The 20,836-nt window shown below is 44.4% G+C and overlaps 1 protein-coding gene and 1 long non-coding RNA gene across 6 annotated transcripts in view; both read right to left on the bottom strand.

Moving 5' to 3' along the window:
- JADE2 (jade family PHD finger 2) overlaps nt 1-14,771 on the bottom strand; it is a 145,378-nt gene extending 130,607 nt beyond the window's left edge. The window contains exon 1 of one of the 4 annotated variants that reach the window (XM_083728403.1): nt 12,831-14,771. Coding sequence is in view for 1 of the 4 variants with exons in the window: in XM_083728402.1 (XP_083584528.1) it covers nt 13,951-14,097 (147 nt within the window). In the remaining 3 variants the exon portion in view is untranslated. Of the gene's footprint in view, nt 1-12,179; nt 12,374-12,552; nt 12,726-12,830 lie in introns of those variants that run through there. The other 3 variants (XM_083728402.1, XM_083728404.1, XM_083728405.1) reach the window with 3 other exon arrangements.
- A 4,639-nt stretch (nt 14,772-19,410) lies between these two features.
- The window catches only part of LOC310839752, a 55,914-nt gene continuing 54,488 nt past the window's right edge, over nt 19,411-20,836 (bottom strand). For both annotated transcript variants that reach the window (XR_014561634.1, XR_014561635.1), the window contains exon 4: nt 19,411-19,711. This is a non-coding gene — a long non-coding RNA (uncharacterized lncRNA). The remainder of the gene's footprint in view (nt 19,712-20,836) is intronic.

The following is a 20,836-nucleotide window of genomic DNA, read 5'->3' as shown; positions in this document are numbered from 1 at the left end:
GGGAGAGAGAAAGATGCCGCAGATGGATTTGAAGACAGTTTATGAAGCTGAAATTCCAACTGAGCATCTTCCTACTGGGGTTTTGCTGACCAGGTCAGTTAAAAATAAATAAATACTTAACAGAGCAGCTTCTACTCTTTGGAACTAAGAATGGGCAGAGAAAGATTCATTTGAGGACTTGATATTTGTCCCTCACAAGCTCTCCTGCAAAAAAGTATTTGTGGGGCAAATTAAATGCAAAAATATCCTGAAGGGTGCAAGACTCAGAGCTACAAAATTCTGCTAAGTTCCACTGAGACTTTTACTTCTTAATATTGTTGCCAGCTGTGGCAGAGTTATTTGTGCCAATTCAGAATCCCCTGTGCCACTTCAATGGCACAGGATGCTGCCTGCCCAGTTCCTCGGCACTGAGTTGAAATGGAGAAACACTTGTAGGTGTAGGACATAAATGAGCATGCACTGCACTCCAGAGCCTAGGTCACTGAATCGGGAGTAAACAAGTTACCTGGCAGAGATACTTAAGCTGTCATGTGTACAATGATGCTAGTAAAGCCTGTCTCCTCCCCTTTTGCATCAAGCTGAGAGGCTAATGTTCTTTCATGCTGCTCCTATAACATGAGAAATTATGGTGAAGTCCTTCTAGGTTAGCAGTCACAGTATAATAATCTGCATTTATTTAAAAAACACGCTTTAGTGCTCAAGGTGCACCACATGCATTCCTTCAGTATACAACACCCCTGTAAGGATGGCCAGCATTATTATCCTCATATAGCAAATGGGGTCTGGGGTTGAGTGCTCACGGCTTGTTTGTTCCAAAGATATGAAAATTCTAGAAGAGTGGCCATGCTAGTCTGTTGCAGCAAAAAAACAATAAAATATTGTTAAACGCCAGCACATTTGTTAAAGTGAGATTTTGTAGGCAAGAGCCTGGTTCATCACATCTACTAACTAAATTTGCCAAAGATGATTAAGCATCTAAGAATGTTTTTATAACCGTCCCAAGGTACTCCTCAAAATCTATGTGCAACAGAATGACAACTATGTTTGACCTTTTTATATTTCTTGAACAACTGAGCCATAGGCATTTATAAAGACCTGACATGCTGTGGGGGCAGTGGACCTTGCACGGCACAGGTGCCACACACAGGGACGGTAAGGGAAGCCCCGGTGTTGGCAGTAATTTTACTTTATGTACAAAGCAAACCACCAGTAAGCAAGCTAATGTTATTAGGCCTGGCAGATAACTGCAGGAATGTGGGTTGAGAACTTTACTCTTCCAAAAAGAAATTAAGGATGAATGTTCTTTCAAAGATTTTCTTCAAAGAGCCTCCTAACAGCAAGCTGCATTGTGCTCTCCCCTTTTCCCTTGGAAGAAGAGCTGAGTCAATCCTGCCAGGCTTTGGATGTTATATGCGGTTCCAGAGTCTCTAAATAACCACAACCTGCTGATTAGATTACTAGGTTACCCTATCCAGCAGGGGAAATGACATTCTATGCATTCCTTCCTCTGCTTTACGCATTAGCTGTGTCATTCTCTCAGGCGTAGAAAATTCTGACTTACAATGGCCTGCTCCCTCATTTTATTTGAAAACTTTCACTTGTGGACATATGCATTTTCTTGCTGGATCATTCCAAGCCATCTAGTTCAGGAATCTGTTTTCGGTCTCAGCTAGCCAGATACTTATGAAGGCTCATAGCAAGTTACAGGAGGTGATAGTCATTTGTTTCACCTGAACATGGAGAGCCCACTTAACTTTCATTGCTAAAAACCACTCATAAACTAATCCTCTATTTACATTATTTCTACACGCACTTTTTCTTAAGGTTGATAACGTGCATAAACAAGTCATATATGCAAGCCCAGCAGCCTTGTCCCTCAGAAGTGTATCTCAAGTTCTACAACTTTTCAGAAGGCACAACATTATTCTGTGTGGCATATATTGCAAAGATCTGGCAGAATTCTGGCATAAATTCTAAATTTCTTCCACACAGCTCAATCAGCCAGCCTACCCAGTGTAGGAATAAGCTTTGCAACAGCATTACAATCCACAAAGCCATTGCCTCAAAGTTATACAGATACGCACGCGCGCACACACACATACACTTTAAATTGATAATGCTAACTGCAGGAGGCAACTTCTGAGACTTCCCCCTGTGGCAGGTCACTAAGAAGTTGAATAAAATGAGATGCTAATAAGATCTAAAGTACTTTTGCCTGGAAAGTCTCTCCCAGAGTGGCACTCTTTAACATGAAAGCGAGAATTATACAGCAACCGTAATGTGCAAATGCCTAAACCACTCCAACATGTGAATGGAATCTCTATCTTTAATATCACTAATTTATTCAAATACCGTCTTGGGAGAGCAAATTGTAGAAAAGGAAAAAAGTGTTTGGTCATCAGATAATCTGCCTTTGGAATGCCTTACTTAACAGTGTCCCATTTGGGGCTCAAATTTCCCCATCCCTAGTCATTTTTTATCCTATGGTGGTCAAGGGAAACGCACACACTGAATTCTGTGTTCTCTCAAGTTGTGGTACGGCTGAAAGAAACCACTTTCCTGTTTGTTCTTCCTACATACCTGAATAAAAAAAAAGAAAACAGCACCCCCGGTGGCATGTTAGGAATCTTCTTTCTGAATCCGTAATTCTTCTCTAGCAATCCATTTTCAGACACTTTTCTTTTTGTCAGCTAAAAACACACGGGACAGTTCACTGCCTTTTAGCATTCATGGAAACTGCTTGGTAACTTCTAGAAAATACAGCTAACCTTTTTCCTTAAAAAGTATCTTACTGATCCTTGGGTTTTCATTCTCTTCTTTGTATTTTCTTTGCTCCGTGCCATAAAACATTCCCCTCTACAGTTTGTGAATCAAAACTATGTAAGGCCTAGGTAACCCTAGGCTGCATCACTTGATTGAATACTACTCTATACCAAATAATAATAATAATAACAGAATTTTTTTGGGGGGGCGGAATGGCTAGAACTATTTGCAGTCATACAGCATTCACAGCCGTATAAAACTTCACTTGCACTATAAAGTGATCCAAGACCCACATTTAGTACCTCAGTAAAAACTAGGCCTCACTCAAGGTTCAGACAAGAGGGCTTATTAATCTGAAAAGAATGAGTCCAAGCCAGGTGCTCTAAATTCCTCTTCTACAATAAAAAGCAAGAAGTCGTTCTCATGGTTCTCAAAGGCTATCAATCAAATTCAGATTTCTGGGGCTTTTGTGTATGATAAGAGCCCACGATGTGTTCAAAATACTCTAAGCACATCTTCAAGCCTGAAGCTAGTAAAGCAAATGAGGTTTAAAGCTTTTTAGTCATGCCCCTCCACACCTGCTCCATCGACTAGTGTTTGACCAGCTTCAAGTTTCAAAGTGATGGAGCACTGCATGCGAGAGGTCCAATCCCTGTTGCTTCCAGGTAGGACTGGCAAAAGAAAGCTTTTGCTTGAAACCTGGGAGAGCCATAGGCAGCCAGTGTAGAAAATACTGAGCTAGGCAGAACCAGTGTGGTCTGACTGTGCTGCTTCCTACACTCCTAAGATTGGCTCAGAGCACATCTGAAAACTAAGCTCCTAGATCTCATTTTATCATCTTTCTGACCAAGCTGACATTTTGTTTAGCTTGTGCTCTGCATTTTTCAAACTTAAGATGCTGGGAAATAATAATATAGCTAACTTTTCCATTCTATTATTAATATTAATATTACTATTGCTACTACTACACCTTTCCCCCTAGCACAACTTTCATTAAAAGCAGTCAGTTCCCAAAAGCCTGTGGGAACAAGAAAGTCTTCACCTGCTGCGGCAAGACCAACAAAGAGGAGGCCAGTCTAGCTTCTCTAGGGAGGGAGCAGCTACCGAGAAGTCCTGTTCCTGCATCTCTACCAATTGTGCCTGAGAGGGTAGAGAAACTGAAGGAAGGGCAGGTTCCTATGAGGGAATATGGTTTTTCAGAGAGCTTGGACCTAAGCCCTGTAGACCTTTATAACCAAAATGCTGAACTGTGCCCAGAAACAGACCGGTAGCCAGTGGAAGTGTTGTAGCAATATGCTTCCTATAACCAGCCTGGTCAACAATCTGGCTATTTTTATTGGTTTTACCTGGACTGAACTAATGGGAACTCTTAACATTTCCCTCCGTGGCTAACAAAAGAGAGGCACATTATGAAAGAAGAGAAGTGACCTTCCAAAAAGAGCTTTAGCACTATAAAGTTTGGGATTCTTATGTCCTAAGTTCAATACCATGGAACAGAAGGATATACACAAGCCAATAAACCAATAAAATATGGATAAAGTTCCCTCTATAGTATCTATATGGTTCAATAAATATTTTATTTAATGCATATAACTGACTTGGCACTCATTATGTTTATGTTCTGTACTTGTTAGTATTTTAAGATGCTTAACCACACTTAGGATGTAATCCTAACCATGCTTTAAAACTACAGTCCTAATCTCATTAATCTGGGAGTAAACGCCATTGAACTCAATAGGATTTACTGCTGAGTAGACATGGTAGGACTGAGCTCTTTGTTCCCTGTCCCTTCCACATATCTAACTATCCTAGCTGGTTTTCTCTTGGATAATTTTTATTTTTAGCCTTCTACTTATTCCAAGAAAGAGAAGTTTCCAAACTGATAAGAAGGCCCTCTACTGGAGGAAAGAACAAAGTTGAGAAGGGGAGTAGACTAACTAAACATATCCAAAGAGAAACTCTTGCATTTGCACCATCAAGCATGGCACACACACTGGGTGATACCTTGCACCTCTACCATGGGAGAGAGGTTTTCCTGGTGCATAACTGAAAAGCAAAAGTGACCCATCCCCCCTCCATGCGGTATACACCAAGTTTTGGTGTTTGTATCCAATAATTCAGTTTTTCTGCTTCTTTTAAAGAACCCTGTGAATTCTAGTTCTCATTTTTAAGTTATTTTCTAGTTTTCAATGAGAACTATGCCATAGAATCAGAAACACAGAATCAAACAAAAAGGCTTCAATTGTTTTTCAGTCCCTGTGTTTACATATCAATCATCTTCAATACTATACTCATTTTTTCCCATTTGAGGCAAACAACTTCAGAATAACAATACAAGACAATAACTGCAGCATTCCCATTAGTTGTGTGTGGGGATCCTGTGGAAAGGATGTGGAAATTATTGCCTTCTCCAGTCTCAGATACAAACCCCCAGCATAACTAGGTGCTTCCCATCCCTGACAGAAATGCTTTCACTAAAAAGTAATCAATCTCCCCTAAAACGACACAAAGTAGTAGTTATGCACATATCTGAATATGTAATGCAATACACGTTTCAACATCTAAAAATATGACAGACCTGAATACCTAAGGAAGCAGCAACTAATAAAAGACCATGAAGGAAAAGTTCCATTATATTTAAAGCCCTGCACTTACCCTTGCTTTTGGATTACAATGGTACCTCGGGTTACATACGCTTCAGGTTACATACACTTCAGGTTACACACTCCACTAACCCAGAAATAGTGCTTCAGGTTAAGAACTTTGCTTCAGGATGAGAACAGAAATCGTGCTCTGGCGGCACGGCAGCAGCAGGAAACCCATTGCTAAAGTGGTGCTTCAGGTTAAGAACAGTTTCAAGTTAAGAACAAACCTCCGGAACGAATTACCGGTAAGTACTTAACCCGAGGTACCACTGTATGTAGAAACTGAATGGGAGATTGGCCTGTGTGGAAAGTATGAGCTGTGTGCCTCCTGTAAACATTTCCCACTTAATAGGTCCCGTTGCAAAGGATGACTCCAATAATTGGAGTCATCTTTCTAAACAAAGATAAAAGTTACTTCCTGCTTCTTCCTCTGCCAGCTCCAACATATGAAAAATCTAGATCCATTCAATCTAGCTTCACTCCTGGTTTTGACACGGAAACAGCCTTGATCGCACAAGTGAAAGGACAGGGAGAGCGAGACCCTTCTAATTTTCCTGCACTTCAGTGACAAACTCTGCTTAGTTTCCAAACAAACCAACTTCAAAACACTGGCTATGAAGTTGGCTTGTTTAATTATGTTGGATGCAGCTCATGTACATAGTGATAAACCACAGTATAGGATCACAAGCTAACTTGGCCAGTGTTAAACTAGGTCAGCAGAACCATCATTTTCATGACAAACCTTGTCACAAGTCTGGCAAAACTGGAACTATACTTTATAATCTGATAGCACTGATGGTCTTTACTTGGACTTTGTTTTAACCCATGCGCAACTGTATTCATTCTATGTACCTATTTTATCGCTTTGTTTTTCATCTTTTGATTTTCTTCTGTTGCTATAACTGTTCTTTACAAAACAACAACAACAACAACAACAACAACAACAACAACAATAATAATAATAATAATAATAATAATAATAATGGACCAGGCAAGAAGCAATACACCCGAAGCCAAATTGTGACAATACCCATTCTGGGCATGGTTACACCCACCTGAAGAATCAAGTTTGTATTTTGTGGGTGCCGATAGATCTAGTGTTGTCACTGGAGGTCACATTATGCACCTCCTGCCATCAGCTTCAATCCCTGCTGGCCCATATACAGTTATTCATGTTCCAGTAGTCTCTAAATTAAACTACTGCACTGCACAGGCGACTACTCTGCAAACTTCTCAGAAACTTTTCAAAATATAGTGACTATGCTGCTAACCGAGACTGGCTATAAGAAGATTGAGGGTTGCTTACAATCAAGCAGTGCCTAAGTTTTATTAAATGAATGAATGAATGAATAAGAAAACTGTAAGTTGCTTGTCCCGCTAACAGTGGCTGCCAGTCAGTTTCTGGGCACAAGTGGTGGTGCTGGCCTTTAAAGCTCTAAATGGCTGGGGACTTGGGTTTCTAAGGGGAATGAAGGATAGTGAAGTGGTAAAGAATCTACTTTGCATGCAGAAGGTCCCAGGTTCAATCCCTGCCATCTCCAGAAACTCCTGTCTGAAACCCTGGAGAGCGGCTGCCTATGTGTGGACAGAGCTGAGCTAGATGGACCAATGGCTTGACCCAGTTGATGGCAACTTTCTATGATCCTAAAGGGCTGCCTTCTTCCACATGAGTCTCCCCAACGGCTGGCATTTGTCACCTGAGGCTTTTCTTCAAGCCCCCTTCTTCTGAAGGTGGTAATTAGAGAGGGGGCCTTTTCAGCTGTGGTGCCCCCACATTTGGAACTCCCTTCCCAGGGTCGGCTCACCTAGCCCAATTCCAGAATACATTTTTATATGCCCAGGTCTTCTAGAATGTCAGCTAGATGATTTTAACCTGGTGATTTTAACTGTTCTCTGCTGGTTTTGGATACTCTGCATTTTTGTGCTCTGCTGTATTACTTTACATAGCTTTAATCATCAGCAGCTATTGGATTTGTTCTATTATCTTGCAAGCTGTTGTGCGAGTTTGCTGTCTGAAGACAGCATGTAAACATTTTATTTATTTATTTAGCAGAGCATCAGTATAAAAATGCCGCTTTGAAAGCATTGTTTGGCCATATTCAGAGGTCACTGAACACCACATATTTTCTCTCTCTCCTACCCCATGACTCATGCAGCTTCCATCTGAAATTGCTTGGTCTCTGGTATCCAAAAAGCAGCTGGTAGATGGATCCAGTGAAACTACTCTACATTTTTGTCTGTGCAATCACCCAGCAAAAAGCTACCAAAGAGTTGCATTCAGACATTTCAAGATGCAACAAGGGCTCAATTACTCTAATTGAGGGGTTAAACTAGCACTGTGTACTTCTTAGAGTTGGGTATTTTTGATTTTGCTTTAGCCATGCTCACTATCTTGGTTCCTGGAGCAACTTCTAAGCTCATTTAAATTTAAAACAAAACTCTTGTGTTCACTTTGTCTGCTTTGCATTTTTCCATATCTAGGAGGATTTTTTTTTATCACACATATTTATAATCCTACTTTCCCTTTCTGACTCTTTATTCTGCTAACCCTTTGGTTATCCAAAGACATATCCAGACAAACTAGCAACAGAGACAGACAAGAGTGGCTGGGGAAACCCAGTCAGATGGGCGGGGTATAAATAATAAATTATTGCTATATTATTATTAAGTTAATGACAACAGATGTTAATCTAGATACAGGGAGGAGAGATGGGCATCACCAACATAGTAATGTCTAAGCATACCAATAATAAAATGCAACTAAGCATAGCCCACTCTAAACAGAATTATTGAAAGATGCTGGGTAGCCAAAGACAGAATATGCATGCTTCAGGCCTTAATTTTGGAATCCTACAATAACTGGCAAACATGCACCTTGAAAATGATTTGGCAACCAACTTTCAAAGCCAGCTGCTGGCTGCACTACTAGCAAAGGGAGAAAAATAACTTCTACCGTCTACAGCTTTTAACTGAAAGCTATCTATCAGTGAAGTCATAGTGCTTAATGTGTGAGACTAGGACCTGGGAGACCAGCGTTCAAATCTCCACTTGGCCACGAAACTCACTGGATGACCTTGGGCTAGTCTCAGTTTAACCTAACTGACAGGGTTGTTGCAGAGATTAAAGAAAGAGAGGTGAGAACCAGCTATGCCACCTTGAACTCCTTTGAAAAAAGGTGGGATATAAATGGAATGAATAAATAAAATTATAAATAAACTCAAGAGTAGCAACCCTAGCAGCAAATTTATCTTCTCCACAGTTATCTGTGCACTATTGTCCCAAACTATTCAACATCTTCCCCAAATCAGAAGCAGCTCCAACGTATGTATCTGACAACTGACAACTTAAGTCATACTTCAGTTTTCTGTTCCCACAACTTCTCACCTCCCATTTTCTGTTATTTATAGAACAGGAATCCTGTTATTTATAGAACAAGATCAGAAGGTTAATGAAAAATGTGCGTTAGTGCCAGAGGAGTACCCAGGGCTCCATTCACACAGCCAGATTTGACAGGTTACAATTTTCATTCCTCATTTTTAACTTCATACAAACAAGGTAAAGGCAGGGTAAACATAGTCAGGCCTTAAGATTCTTGGAAACAGAATAGAAGTTAATGTGACTTTAAGATACCTATTTGGACTAGCATGACAGAAGTCCAAAGAAGCCAAGGTTTCAATATTTTCAATAATTATATAAACAAGGCAATTTCAGCAGGGACAGCTTTTCTCAATTCTGCATGATAAAAGCTTTTCCTGACAGAACTTCCTCTTTTACCTAACATTAAAAGTTCTGTCCTCCTCAACATCTGACCATGTTAATGCAGGCAACTATAGTTATTCCAATTATATCCTCAGAGGCAACAACCTTAGGGAAATTTTGAGTAAGGCCAGCCTCCATAAGCAAGGAATATGTTTACCTTCCTGCCCTGTTTCAGCAGCCTTGGCTGTCAAAACCCAAGCTGAATTTTCCTACAGCAAACTTGACCTTTATACAAACTATTTTTCATTCAGTCTCAAATATGCTTCAACTTCAGGGGCCAGCAAATGTTTAAAGGTCAAGTATAGTTCTTAAAGGCCAATATTGCTTAACCCCAGTGAGAAGATGAGGGAAGTGAACTGCTGCCCTATCAGGAGCCAAAGACTCATTTGCAAAGGTCTTTCTGATATTGTTTTGCATGTAGATTTACCAAATTAGTGCACTGCGTTTAATGACAGTTGGAAGAATAATCAATTGCCTGTTTGCAAACAGCTGCTGCTGCTGCTGTGCATAAGGTTCACAGCACCTAGGGATCTATACAGATGCATCTGAAATTCAGTTGCTTTTTGCAATGATCAGGTGCATTTTCATCTTCCTCAACTTAAAACTACAAATGCAATTTCTAAGAGGGGTGCTGACAGATTCCCTAGGATTTGAAAAGGCAATTAGGATATTATATTCAATTTAGGTCTAAAATTAAAATGCTGTTAGCCGCACGATCAAAGACGGGCATTTGATTTGTAGGGAAAATGTGCTCAAAGTTTCAAGGGTGGAGGGCAAAGAGATTAATTTATATCCCAGAGTGACAGCTGGGAGGCCCCAACAATTTGCAAAGCTACTTGAAGAAATCAACCTTCTGGAGATTATGTTTTTTTTTTCTTTATGCAAACATAAGCAAGGAGAGAAGAGATTAAAATGTTTGCTTCTATGAACTCAATTCCACAGAAGATGAAGGAGAGTAAGCAAGACAAAATGAGAAATGAAAGGGACACGTGGAAAAAGCAAGGACCATCAAGCATCATTTACTGAGGAATGAAGAGTAACAGAGGAGTAACAGAGGAAGCTGACTGAGGGAGAAACAGGCAAAGAGAAACTGACTATCTTTGAGATGCTTTGGGGGAGATTAACCAATAGTTAACACAGTTAAATGCTAACCTGCATTTCTGTTTACTTCTAAGTTTCTGGACAATAACCCAGAATCTACCAAGCATGATTTATGGTACTTCCAGGTGTTCACAGTCCCATCAAAGGAAGGCGGCATCCACATATCAACAAGTAGCAGACAAAAAGGATGAGGATTGCAATTAAGAACAGGAATACAGAGTGAGCATGATCATGTTGCTGTGGGGCTTAATGAAGCTAGAGAAGATGGGCACCTGGGCATCCTTGAGGGCTGCTAATACTATTAAGGACTACAGGAGAAGCAAAGTTATACAGAAGAGACATAGTCCCAGTGTGCCAGCAATGGAAAAGTATCAAAAGAAGGTATGACTGTCTCAGTGGCACAGGAAAATAGCAAGGGGTGTGTGTGACAGAATAACTGACAATTTAACAGAAGGGTAAGGAGATTCCATTGAAGCATGGGTAACAGCAAAGTGCAGAATGCATCAAAGAATGTTAAAGAGGCAAGAGAACAATCTTGGGTAAGAGTAGGAAGCTCAGGCACTGCTACAAAAATCACATGTAAAAGGAAGTCAAGACTAAGAGTTTGGAAAAGGAGCAGAGAAAAAAATGGAAGGTGGGATGGGGTAGGCAAGCTGTATGGGAAAGTTTTTTTGTTTTAAAAAAGATTAACACTCATTTTAAAGAAGTGTTGAATGAGGCCTAATCTAATCCCTTGGGAAACACAAGAATGAAGGACTAGGAGGGACGGGGTGAGCTATGTGTTTATTTTCATTCCATGTTGATTCTGAGCATCTTCCGACACCCAAATTAGCCTAAAGATTCCCAGCCATTTGTTTGCTTTCTCCTTCACCAGTATTCAACCTCCCACCATGATGAAGCTCAGGAGGCTGAAGGCCAGAGGTAGTTCACATAGTGCCCTACAGACATTGCTGAACTATAATTCCCATCATCCCTGACCTGCTGACTGTGCTGGCCGGGACTGGTGGGAGCTGGAGTCCAATACCACCTGCAGGGCCACAAGAACCTCACCCTTGGCTGAAGGGTATCTCCCCCTATTCAGAATGCCTGCCCTCAGCCTGGAAAAGATGACTGACCAAGCCCGGGAAAGACAGAAAGGTGTTCAGCACTTGGGGGGGGGGGGGCGACAGAGAGTATAAGCGGCACCTGTAGCAGAGAAGACTGTTTGAGTGAAGAAAGATCTGCAGGGGTTAAGCTGACAAGAGGACTCAGCCCTAGAGACCAAACAACCATAATGGAAGAAAAGGCCTTTTGGTTTAACCGTGGGGGAGGTAGCATCTGTCCTCAGGGTCACGTAAACCACAATCAGCCCACACACTTCTGGGACGAGGGGTGGGCTTCCAGGGCAGAACCTGCGCCTTGCAGGTCTCTGTCCCTCTGACTCCATATAAATGCACTGTATAGATAGAAAGCAGCCGCAAGCGGGGCATCGGGTGTCCGCACGAGGGGTAGGGGCAGCAGGGCAGGAAAAGAGGATGCGCCGCCCTCAGGAGGAATGCCCAGCCCAGCCCAGGCAAAGTGCAAAGCCTGCAAGGAAGTGCAGGGAGGGAGGGAGGGATTCAGTGGCAGAGATGGAGGAAGAGATGAGACGCCCCCGGAGGAGCCCGTTGGGAGCCGGGAGAGTTTGAGAAGGTAAACAACAGCCACGCCCCCTACAGTCCTTCTCCCCACCGCGCAGCTCCGTCGCAGCCGTTGCCTGTACATTTCCACTCCCAAATCTCTCCATGCCCCCCAGCGGCGCGACTCTCGCCCTGCCCCCTCCCAACCCGGGCAACCGCCCACCGCCCTCGCTGGGCTGTGCAGCCCGCCTGCAAAAGGCACCGGCACCCCGGAAAATCCTGCGCCCTTCCAAGCCCACCCGGGCTCGCCCACCCTCGCCAAGGAAAGGCGCCTCTTCTCCTCGTCTGCCTGCCTGCCTGCCTCCTGGGCGCATTGTTTGTGTCTGTTGCAGGAGCTGGCAGGGACCCCACAACCCTAGCACGTGAGAGGAGCGGATCATGTGGGTGCAGCTTCAAGACATGCAAAGGCTCCAAAACGTGCTGCGTATCAACAAAAATGAAACTCGTGTCTCTGCTAATTGCCGCGCGAACCTCTTTTTACTCACGGATACAGGGCACAACACACAACACACGCCGCGCACTTTTCGCCCGCCACCCTTTTTTGCCCCTCGAGCGCCTTCTTCCCCCTTCCACCTCAATAAAACGTGTCTAACTCCCCTCTCCCGGCCACCCTCTTGCTTCGAGACCTTTTGGGGTTAGCTCTGCCGCAGTCATTAATTCGAGGAAACGTTTCCTGAGGCTTCTGATCCTTTAAAAAGTTGTTGTTTACATTCCTGCCGCCTCCCTTTTAAAACATGACTGACCAACATGCGCAATCCATGTCTAAAAACGCTACACACTCTTCCACCCCCCATCCTCCTTTGCAGGCAGCACAGTCAGGGAGCAGTAAAACAAATGCAGGGGGGGGGGGTCGAGAGAAGCTGCAAAAAAAATAAAAAATGGAGCAATTCTCCACCCTTTTTACCTTGCCTGGGAAAGAGCGTCCTCCAAGAGTTGAGACTGTCCCTCGGGTTACCAGAGAGGTGTGGGGAGAGATGCTCCAAAAACGTAACCGCTCATGGAATCTCCCTTTGCAAAGACTAATCCGGCACCATTGCGCAGGGGGCAAACCATCCCCCTTGTAGGATCCGAAGATGATGCCCTTCTTTTAGGAGTAGATACAAAGTAACTCCATGGATGCAAAATTAAAAACAAAAACAACAAAAAATCAATTCCAAAGAATTGCTTCCAGCTGAGATGGCCGCTCTGTGCAAAATCCAGCGAGCCCTGCGTGTTCCTATTTCTTTTTTAAATCCAGACTTCTTTTCGGATCTCTTTGCAATTGCCCGAAATCCTGCGACTGCCCTTTTTCTTCTTTTCTCTTCCGACCCCCCTTTTCCCCTGCTGGCGAAGAAGGGACTTCTTCAAAGGAGTAGTATATAAATTAGGGTGATGCTGGCGGTTTCACCCCACCTTCTTCCTCCCCCCCACGCCCCCTCGCACCCCCTTCCCTCAATTTCTTATTTTCTTGTTTGTTGTTTCTCCCTGACGAGCAGCAGGTCCAGGTGCAGCGGCGGCGGCGGCGGCAGTAGCAAACGTGGGTCCCATCCCTGATTGTGTTCGGCATGTGTTGCCTCCCACCCCAACGCACCGCTCACCCACCACCCCTCCCTCGCCTTCACCTCCCTCCGATGCGCTGAGTCCCCATCTCTTTTCTCTTGTGCCCTGGGCAGCTGGAAAGAGGTCGGGTTGCATACACGGGCTCGCTCTCCTTTTCTCCCTCTCTCCTTCTCTCCCTCTCTCTCTACAAGCCTGATCAGGTCACTTTCGCAATGATCTTCAGCCTCGCGCGCGCACACAACGGCGGCAGCAGTGCACACACAGATCACAGAGCTGCAACACTTTCTTTGCTTCCTCCCCTTCTCATATATACACACTCCCCCTCTTTTTTCCTCTCTCTCTCTCTCTGCGCCCCCCCCCCCGTACCGCGCCGCTTTCACCTCCCCGGAGCTATGCACAGGCGTACACACTAGCCTGCTGCTGCAACCTTACAAAAAATAAGCTTATACTTAACAAAATCTTTTGGCGCCATATTAATGACGTACTTCAAATTTGCCATTTCTTCCTGCGTCAAAAAGACGTTTCTTGCAAATAACAGATGAGGTGCAAGGCGGGCGGCGAGGGATATTAAGGGGAAAGAAACGCCGAGCAAGAAACCTCTTCCGCGGAAAGGAGGAAAGAGACCCTCGCATCGAAAACCGCGCGTGGGGACTTGGGGGGGGGGGGGAGCTCGCATTCGCTAGGAGGGCACGGGAGGTGAGGGAGTGAAGCAAGCCGGGGGGGGGGGAGGTTGCAAATCGAGATCGGAACAGAATCGTTTTCCCGCGGGTCACAAAAGTTACGCGGCCACCTCTGTGCTGAAATACTACCACTCTGGAGAGAGACGGGCATGGGGGGGCGCTTTTAATTCAAATAGTTATCCAGATCACTTACAGCCGGGAGCATGCTGACGTTAAGCACTTGCTCCTTTTCAGCAAGCGTGCCAAAAGGGGGGGGGGGAGAGAGAGATTGAAAGCAGGGGTTGAACGGCATGATTCGACACCCCCTCCCTACACACAGATATGGGGGGGGAGCTTAACATTTTGCCCCATTGAGCCTGTTTGTTTCGATCCCTCCAAATGCCCTCTTTTACTACCGAAAGGTTTCCACAGGGCAAAGAGGAAAAAGAACTTTGCCCAGTTTGCACAGGAAGAAGAGGAGCCAGGTCCGCCCTCCTGTAGTTCTCGACTTGACCTTGTGATGCACAAACAATACACTTCAATCCGTTGCTGGAAGGGTGTTTGTTGCTGTTGCTCTTGCCTGTCTGTTTTCTGTGGTGGTGGCGGCGGCGGCAGCAGCAGCCGCCGCTGAGAAGAGCTCCAACATCCAGCTGGCCACACCCACCGCTGCCTGCTTGAGGCAGGCACCTACTTCTCATAAAATAACAGTTATTTCACGCAGGGGAGGCCTTCTGCCTGATCAACTGTCGCCCACTCAAGGCAGCAGCCTCCCCCAAGTGCCTCCTTAAGCATCGCACACCACCACCACTTGTTAATAATGCTTTGCCTTTCTAGAGTGGTTCCCACTTAACTGAGAACCTTGTGCATTTTCAAAAGTAGAACTTTTCTCAGGAGCTGCTGCTCAAAGCTCTGGGTTCAAGATGTAGGCTTGCTAAGATCTCCTGCAATGCTTTTGCAAAGTTTTTTGCAGATAAAATCGCTCAGATTCAGAAGGAGGTAGACTCCACTGTGGGAGCAGGGCCATGGCGGGAGAGTGCTAGAGTTCTGTCTGGTCCTGTTACATGGGATCCATTCCAATCTGTTACCTCCGAGGATGTGGACAGGCTGCTTGGACGAGTGAAACCGACCACCTGTCTCCTTGATCCTTGCCCATCCTGGCTGATAAAAGCAAGCCGGGAAGGGCTGGGCGATGGGCTCTGTGGGGTGGTGAATGCTTCCCTCTGTGAGGGAGCCTTCCCAGACCCGCTGAAAGAGGCGGTCATTAAACCGCTTCTTAAAAAAACATCTTTAGACCCGGCCAATTTGGCCAACTATCGCCCAGTCTCAAATCTGCCATTCTTGGGCAAGGTGATTGAGCGGGTGGTTGCTGAACAACTCCAAGCACGCCTGGAGGAAACGGACCATTTGGATCCCTTCCAATCGGGATTCAGGCCTCACCATGGGACTGAAACTGCCTTGGTCGCGCTGGTTGATGACCTCCGGCGGGCTAGGGACAAAGGTGAGAGCTGTTTCCTAGTTCTGCTGGATCTCTCAGCGGCCTTTGACACCATCGACCATAACATCCTTCTGGACCGTCTAGAGGGGCTGGGAGCTGGGGGCACTGTCATACAGTGGTTCCGCTCCTTCCTCCTGAGCCGTGTCCAGAAAGTGGTGGTGGGGGGTGAGTGTTCAGACCCCTGGGCTCTCACTTGTGGGGTGCCTCAGGGTTCTGTCCTCTCCCCCATGCTTTTTAATATCTATATGAAGCCGCTGGGAGAGATCATCAGGGGGTTTGGACTGGGTGTTCATCAGTATGCAGATGACACCCAGCTCTACCTCTCCTTTAAATCAGAACCAGTGAAGGCGGTGAAGGTCCTGTGTGAGTGCCTGGAGGCGGTTGGAGGTTGGATGGCGGCTAACAGATTGAGGTTGAATCCTGACAAGACAGAAGTACTGTTTTTGGGGGACAGGAGGCGGGCAGGTGTGGAGGATTCCCTGGTCCTGAATGGGGTAACTGTGCCCCTGAAGGACCAGGTGCGCAGCCTGGGAGTCATTTTGGACTCACAGCTGTCCATGGAGGCGCAGATTAACTCTGTGTCCAGGGCAGCTGTCTACCAGCTCCACCTGGTACGCAGGCTAAGACCCTACCTCCCCGCGGACTGTCTCGCCAGAGTGGTGCATGCTCTAGTTATCTCACGCTTGGACTACTGCAACGCGCTCTACGTGGGGCTACCTTTGAAGGTGACCCGGAAACTGCAATTAATCCAGAATGCGGCAGCGAGACTGGTGACTGGGAGTGGCCGCCGGGACCACATAACACCGGTTCTGAGAGATCTGCATTGGCTCCCAGTACGTTTCCGAGCACGATTCAAAGTGTTGGTGCTGACCTTTAAAGCCCTAAACGGCCTCGGTCCTGTATACCTGAAGGAGCGTCTCCACCCCCATCGTTCAGCCCGGACTCTGAGATCCAGCGCCGAGGGCCTTCTGGCGGTTCCCTCATTGCGAGAAGTGAGGCTACAGGGAACCAGACAGAGGGCCTTCTCGGTAGCGGCGCCCGCCCTGTGGAACGCCCTCCCATCAGATGTCAAAGAGATAAAGAATTACCTGACGTTCAGAAGACATCTTAAGGCAGCCCTGTTCAGGGAAGTTTTTAATATGTAATGCTGTACAGTTTTTAACACTGATTGGGAGCCGCCCAGAGTGGCTGGGGAAAACTGATCCAGATGGGCGGGGTATAAATAATAAATTATTATTATTATTATTACTAAGGGATTTTACACTGGTACATGTGCAAGTGCTATTCAGATGTGGTAGGAAAACCAGATATCCCTCCCAGCATAGGGTTTCTTATTGAGATGATAGCTACATTCTCCTAACACTCAACATTGCAGTATTGTTGTGGTTAGGAGAAACATAAAGTGCTATGCTGTTGCAGTTCAGGCAGCATCTCCAAGATATCAGACAGCGCTACCTGGAGATGCCAGGGATGGAACCTGGGACCTTCTGCAAGCAAAGCAGATGCCCTATAACTGAGCTACCACCCTTGTCCTAAAATATGAAGGTATTTATATATTTACCTCATGTATTGGAATTATACATTCTAGGGTTTCCATATGTCTGGGATTTCCCGGACATAGCTGGAATCCAGCTGTCTCTAGCAGTGTTCAGGAGGAATTTGGGCTAATAATAATAATAATAATAATAATACTATTTATTTCCCACCCATCTGGCTGGATTTCCCCAGCCACTCTGGATGGCTTACAACATCTATAAACACACAACCAAACATTAAAAAAACAAAATATCCTAGTATACAAGCAACATAGAAAACCAATAAATCAATAGAAACCAATAACAACAATAGTTTACAGTTATACCAAAATTAAAATAATTGCCAACCCCAACTAAACATTTAACCACTACCACCCTGACAAAAACAAAACAGAGGAACCAAAATTAGAACCGTTTAAAACATTTAAAAACATTTCAGCCAGTTGCCCCAACCCAAAAATTGTTCCAGCAATGTCCCAATGGCCTCCCAGGAGCCTTTTAGCTGTTCAGGGTGAGTCAGGTGGAAATGGGCCTTGCAGCAGAGAGCAGGTCTTCCTTCCAGCATTCACAGCAGCAGCAAATGTCCGGGAAAATCCAGACGTATGGAAGCCCATGTCACAGTGCTGTTTTCGCCTATTAAAAAAAAAAAAAAAAGCTCAAAAACTGCATTATTTTGCAATTTTGTCAAAATAAGGTCAGCAGCTTTGCAACTTTTCTGTCCGGATGTTCACTGTTTGAACCCCAATACATTCAAACTATCTGGGGATGCCTCAGAGTCACTGCAAGATTCAGGGGAGTTGCCGTTTTAGGAAAACCATTCATGTGTTTCCCAGTGAAGATTTAAAATAAATAAATCCCAGAGTTAACACACATCCCTCAGCAGTTATATTAAGAAAAGTGATCATTAGGGTATATTCCACAGGGAACAAATGGAACTTAGCCAAATGAATAAAGCATTCATAGTAGCATTCAAACTGTGTGCTTAGTTTTAACTCTGTGGTAATATTATTATAAACTTTTAGACCCTGGTGCACTTCTTGGGCAGAGTATCTATCCTCTTTTGTGTTTTCAAAGCCTAAGTCGCTACAGATCACTGTGTTCCATTCATTAAACCATGCTGCCTCTAATTTATTGATGACTAACTCTCTAGCATATGTACATTAGAAGTGCGATAGTAATATACGGTAAATTGCTGGTGTATTTTAGAACCAATGAAGCCACTGGGGTGCCTCATACACAAGTTTCTAGGTAGATAGTTTGGCAGACAAATGGGTCAGTTTATCACCTTGTTCCCACATTTGTGTTTAGCCTCTTCTGTTCTGCTAGGCTACAGAACCACATGCCATGGAACATACCACATTGTTTTTGGCCCTTGGAACACACATGTCCTGTGCCAGAAAAAGGGAATAATTAATGTAATACAATTAACATTGATCATATGCTAGATATTTTGGAGGGATCCAGTGGGGTTTTCAAGCCCTAATCATAAGCATGGTTTGCCTTCTGTCTGGCATATGGAACAAAATATCAAAGTGTACTGAATTGGCATGATCATCAGCAGGTCATGACAGGGTGAAGAACTGGATGGGCAGGATAGTTTAGCTGCGGCACATATGCTTTGCATACTCCAGTATGCAACTGAATACATCAACAGCAGAATCACAGTCTCCATTTTGCTCTATCTCTCACACTTGTTTGAACTAACTGGAGTTGTTTTTACTAAAGCCAAAGATTTTATCAATAGTAGATTGTCTTCTACTTTGTTGTTGTTTAGTCGTTTAGTCGTGTCCAACTCTTCATGACCCCATGGACCAGAGCACGCCAGGCACTCCTGTCTTCCACTGCCTCCCACAGTTTGGTCAAACTCATGCTGGTAGCTTCGAGAACACTATCCAACCATCTTGTCCTCTGTCATCCCCTTCTCCTTGTGCCCTCCATCTTTCCCAACATCAGGGTCTTTTCCGGAGAGTCTTCTCTTCTCATGAGGTGGCTGAATTATTGGAGCCTCAGCTTCACGATCTGTCCTTCCAGTGAGCACTCAGGGCTGATTTCCTTCAGAATGGAGAGGTTTGATTTTCTCAAGAGTCTCCCCCAGCACCATAATTCAAAAGCATAAATTCTTTGGCGATCAGCCTTCTTTATGGTCCAGCTTTCACTTCCATACATCACTTACTGGGAAAACCATAGCTTTTACTATACGGACCTTTGTTGGCAAGGTGATGTGTCTACTTTTTAAGATGCTGTCTAGGTTTGTCTTCTAGTACTCATGGCTTTTTAGCAATCATAAGCAGTATTCCCCTCTCACCCCGCCAGCCCATTTCCACCGGCTTCCCTTTCAGAAATACAATCCCTCATCAGGTGTTCTGCATTTGTAAAATAGTAAGACCAGTGGCCATACTGGCTGGGGCTGATGGGAACTGTAATACAACAACATCTGGAGAACCACAGGTTCCCCATCTCTGATCTACAGGTTGCAGCAAAACCATTGAGAAGGAGGTCTTCATCTGGTCAGTTTCAGTGACCATGTGGGAACTCCATGTATTGTTCCTTCAGCTTCCTAGGAGACATAAAGACACGCTGGTGTATTGAATAATTAGACATTCTAGAAAACAATTATTAGATTAATAAATAAGAAACACAATTTACATAATACTGAAATTGGGGCGGGAAATGCAAAGTTCAGCAAACATTTGCTCACTGCAGAAATGAATATAATAATAAATGTAGTACGGTAAAGGGACCCCTGACCATTAGGTCCAGTTGTGACTGACTTTGGGGTTGCGGCACTCATCTTGCTTTATTGGCTGAGGGAGCCGGCATACAGCTTCCGGGTCATGTGGCCAGCATGACAAAGCCGCTTCTGGCGAACCAGAGCAGCACACAGAAATGCCGTTTACCTTCCCACCGGAGCGGTACCTATTTATCTACTTGCACTTTGACGTGCTTTCGAACTGCTAGGTTGGCAAGAGCAGGGACTGAGCAACGGGAGTTCACTGCATAATATTATCTCTTCTGAAGCTGGGGTATCAAATTCAAACATAAATTCAATATACTAAATGCTCATATACTCTTTTTTTAAAAAAAAGCCCTTACCTTTTTTATATAGGATTTGGCCAACTATCCTTGAACAATTTACAGAATTGAGATAATAGTGAAAATGTTATATACACACATAACGCTTTGCTCCGTTCTGATAAATTCCATGTTTTGATTCATTACAGTGCATCCCATTTTACTCCACAAATGTGGAGAGTGGACAAATCAAATGTGCTGTTCTATTTACCCTTCCCTCGTGAACTGAACCCCCACCCCCCAACACAAAAACCCTGTCCATATACTTTCTTTGAGATAAATGGAAAAGCAATAACCCAAACAAAAACCATGTTGCTAAATTGGGGTGGGGATGGAGTAGAGTGAAAATCTGATGCAGTCTCCTGTAGCAGCAGCCACTGCTGAACCTGACCTCTTGCCCCATTAAGAACAACCACATCCTAACCCTGAAGATGGTTCAGTAATGTGAATGGTGTATGGTAGCGGTGCTGTGCTGTGCTGTGCTGTGCTGTGCTGTGCAGACTTTACTGGGAACCCCAAAAGGAATTCTCTCTACTGAAAGGGCAGACAGAACGATGCACTTAACAGTTTAATACGTAAGAAATTTTATCTCTGGAGATGATGTCTGCTT

This window comes from Podarcis gaigeae (genome assembly GCF_964106915.1).
Source record: "Podarcis gaigeae genome assembly, chromosome: 2".
In the NCBI taxonomy this organism is placed as follows: Eukaryota; Metazoa; Chordata; class Lepidosauria; order Squamata; family Lacertidae; genus Podarcis; species Podarcis gaigeae.
The sequence above is the reverse complement of the archived record's forward strand: the minus strand, read 5'-3'. Positions and strand labels throughout refer to the sequence as shown.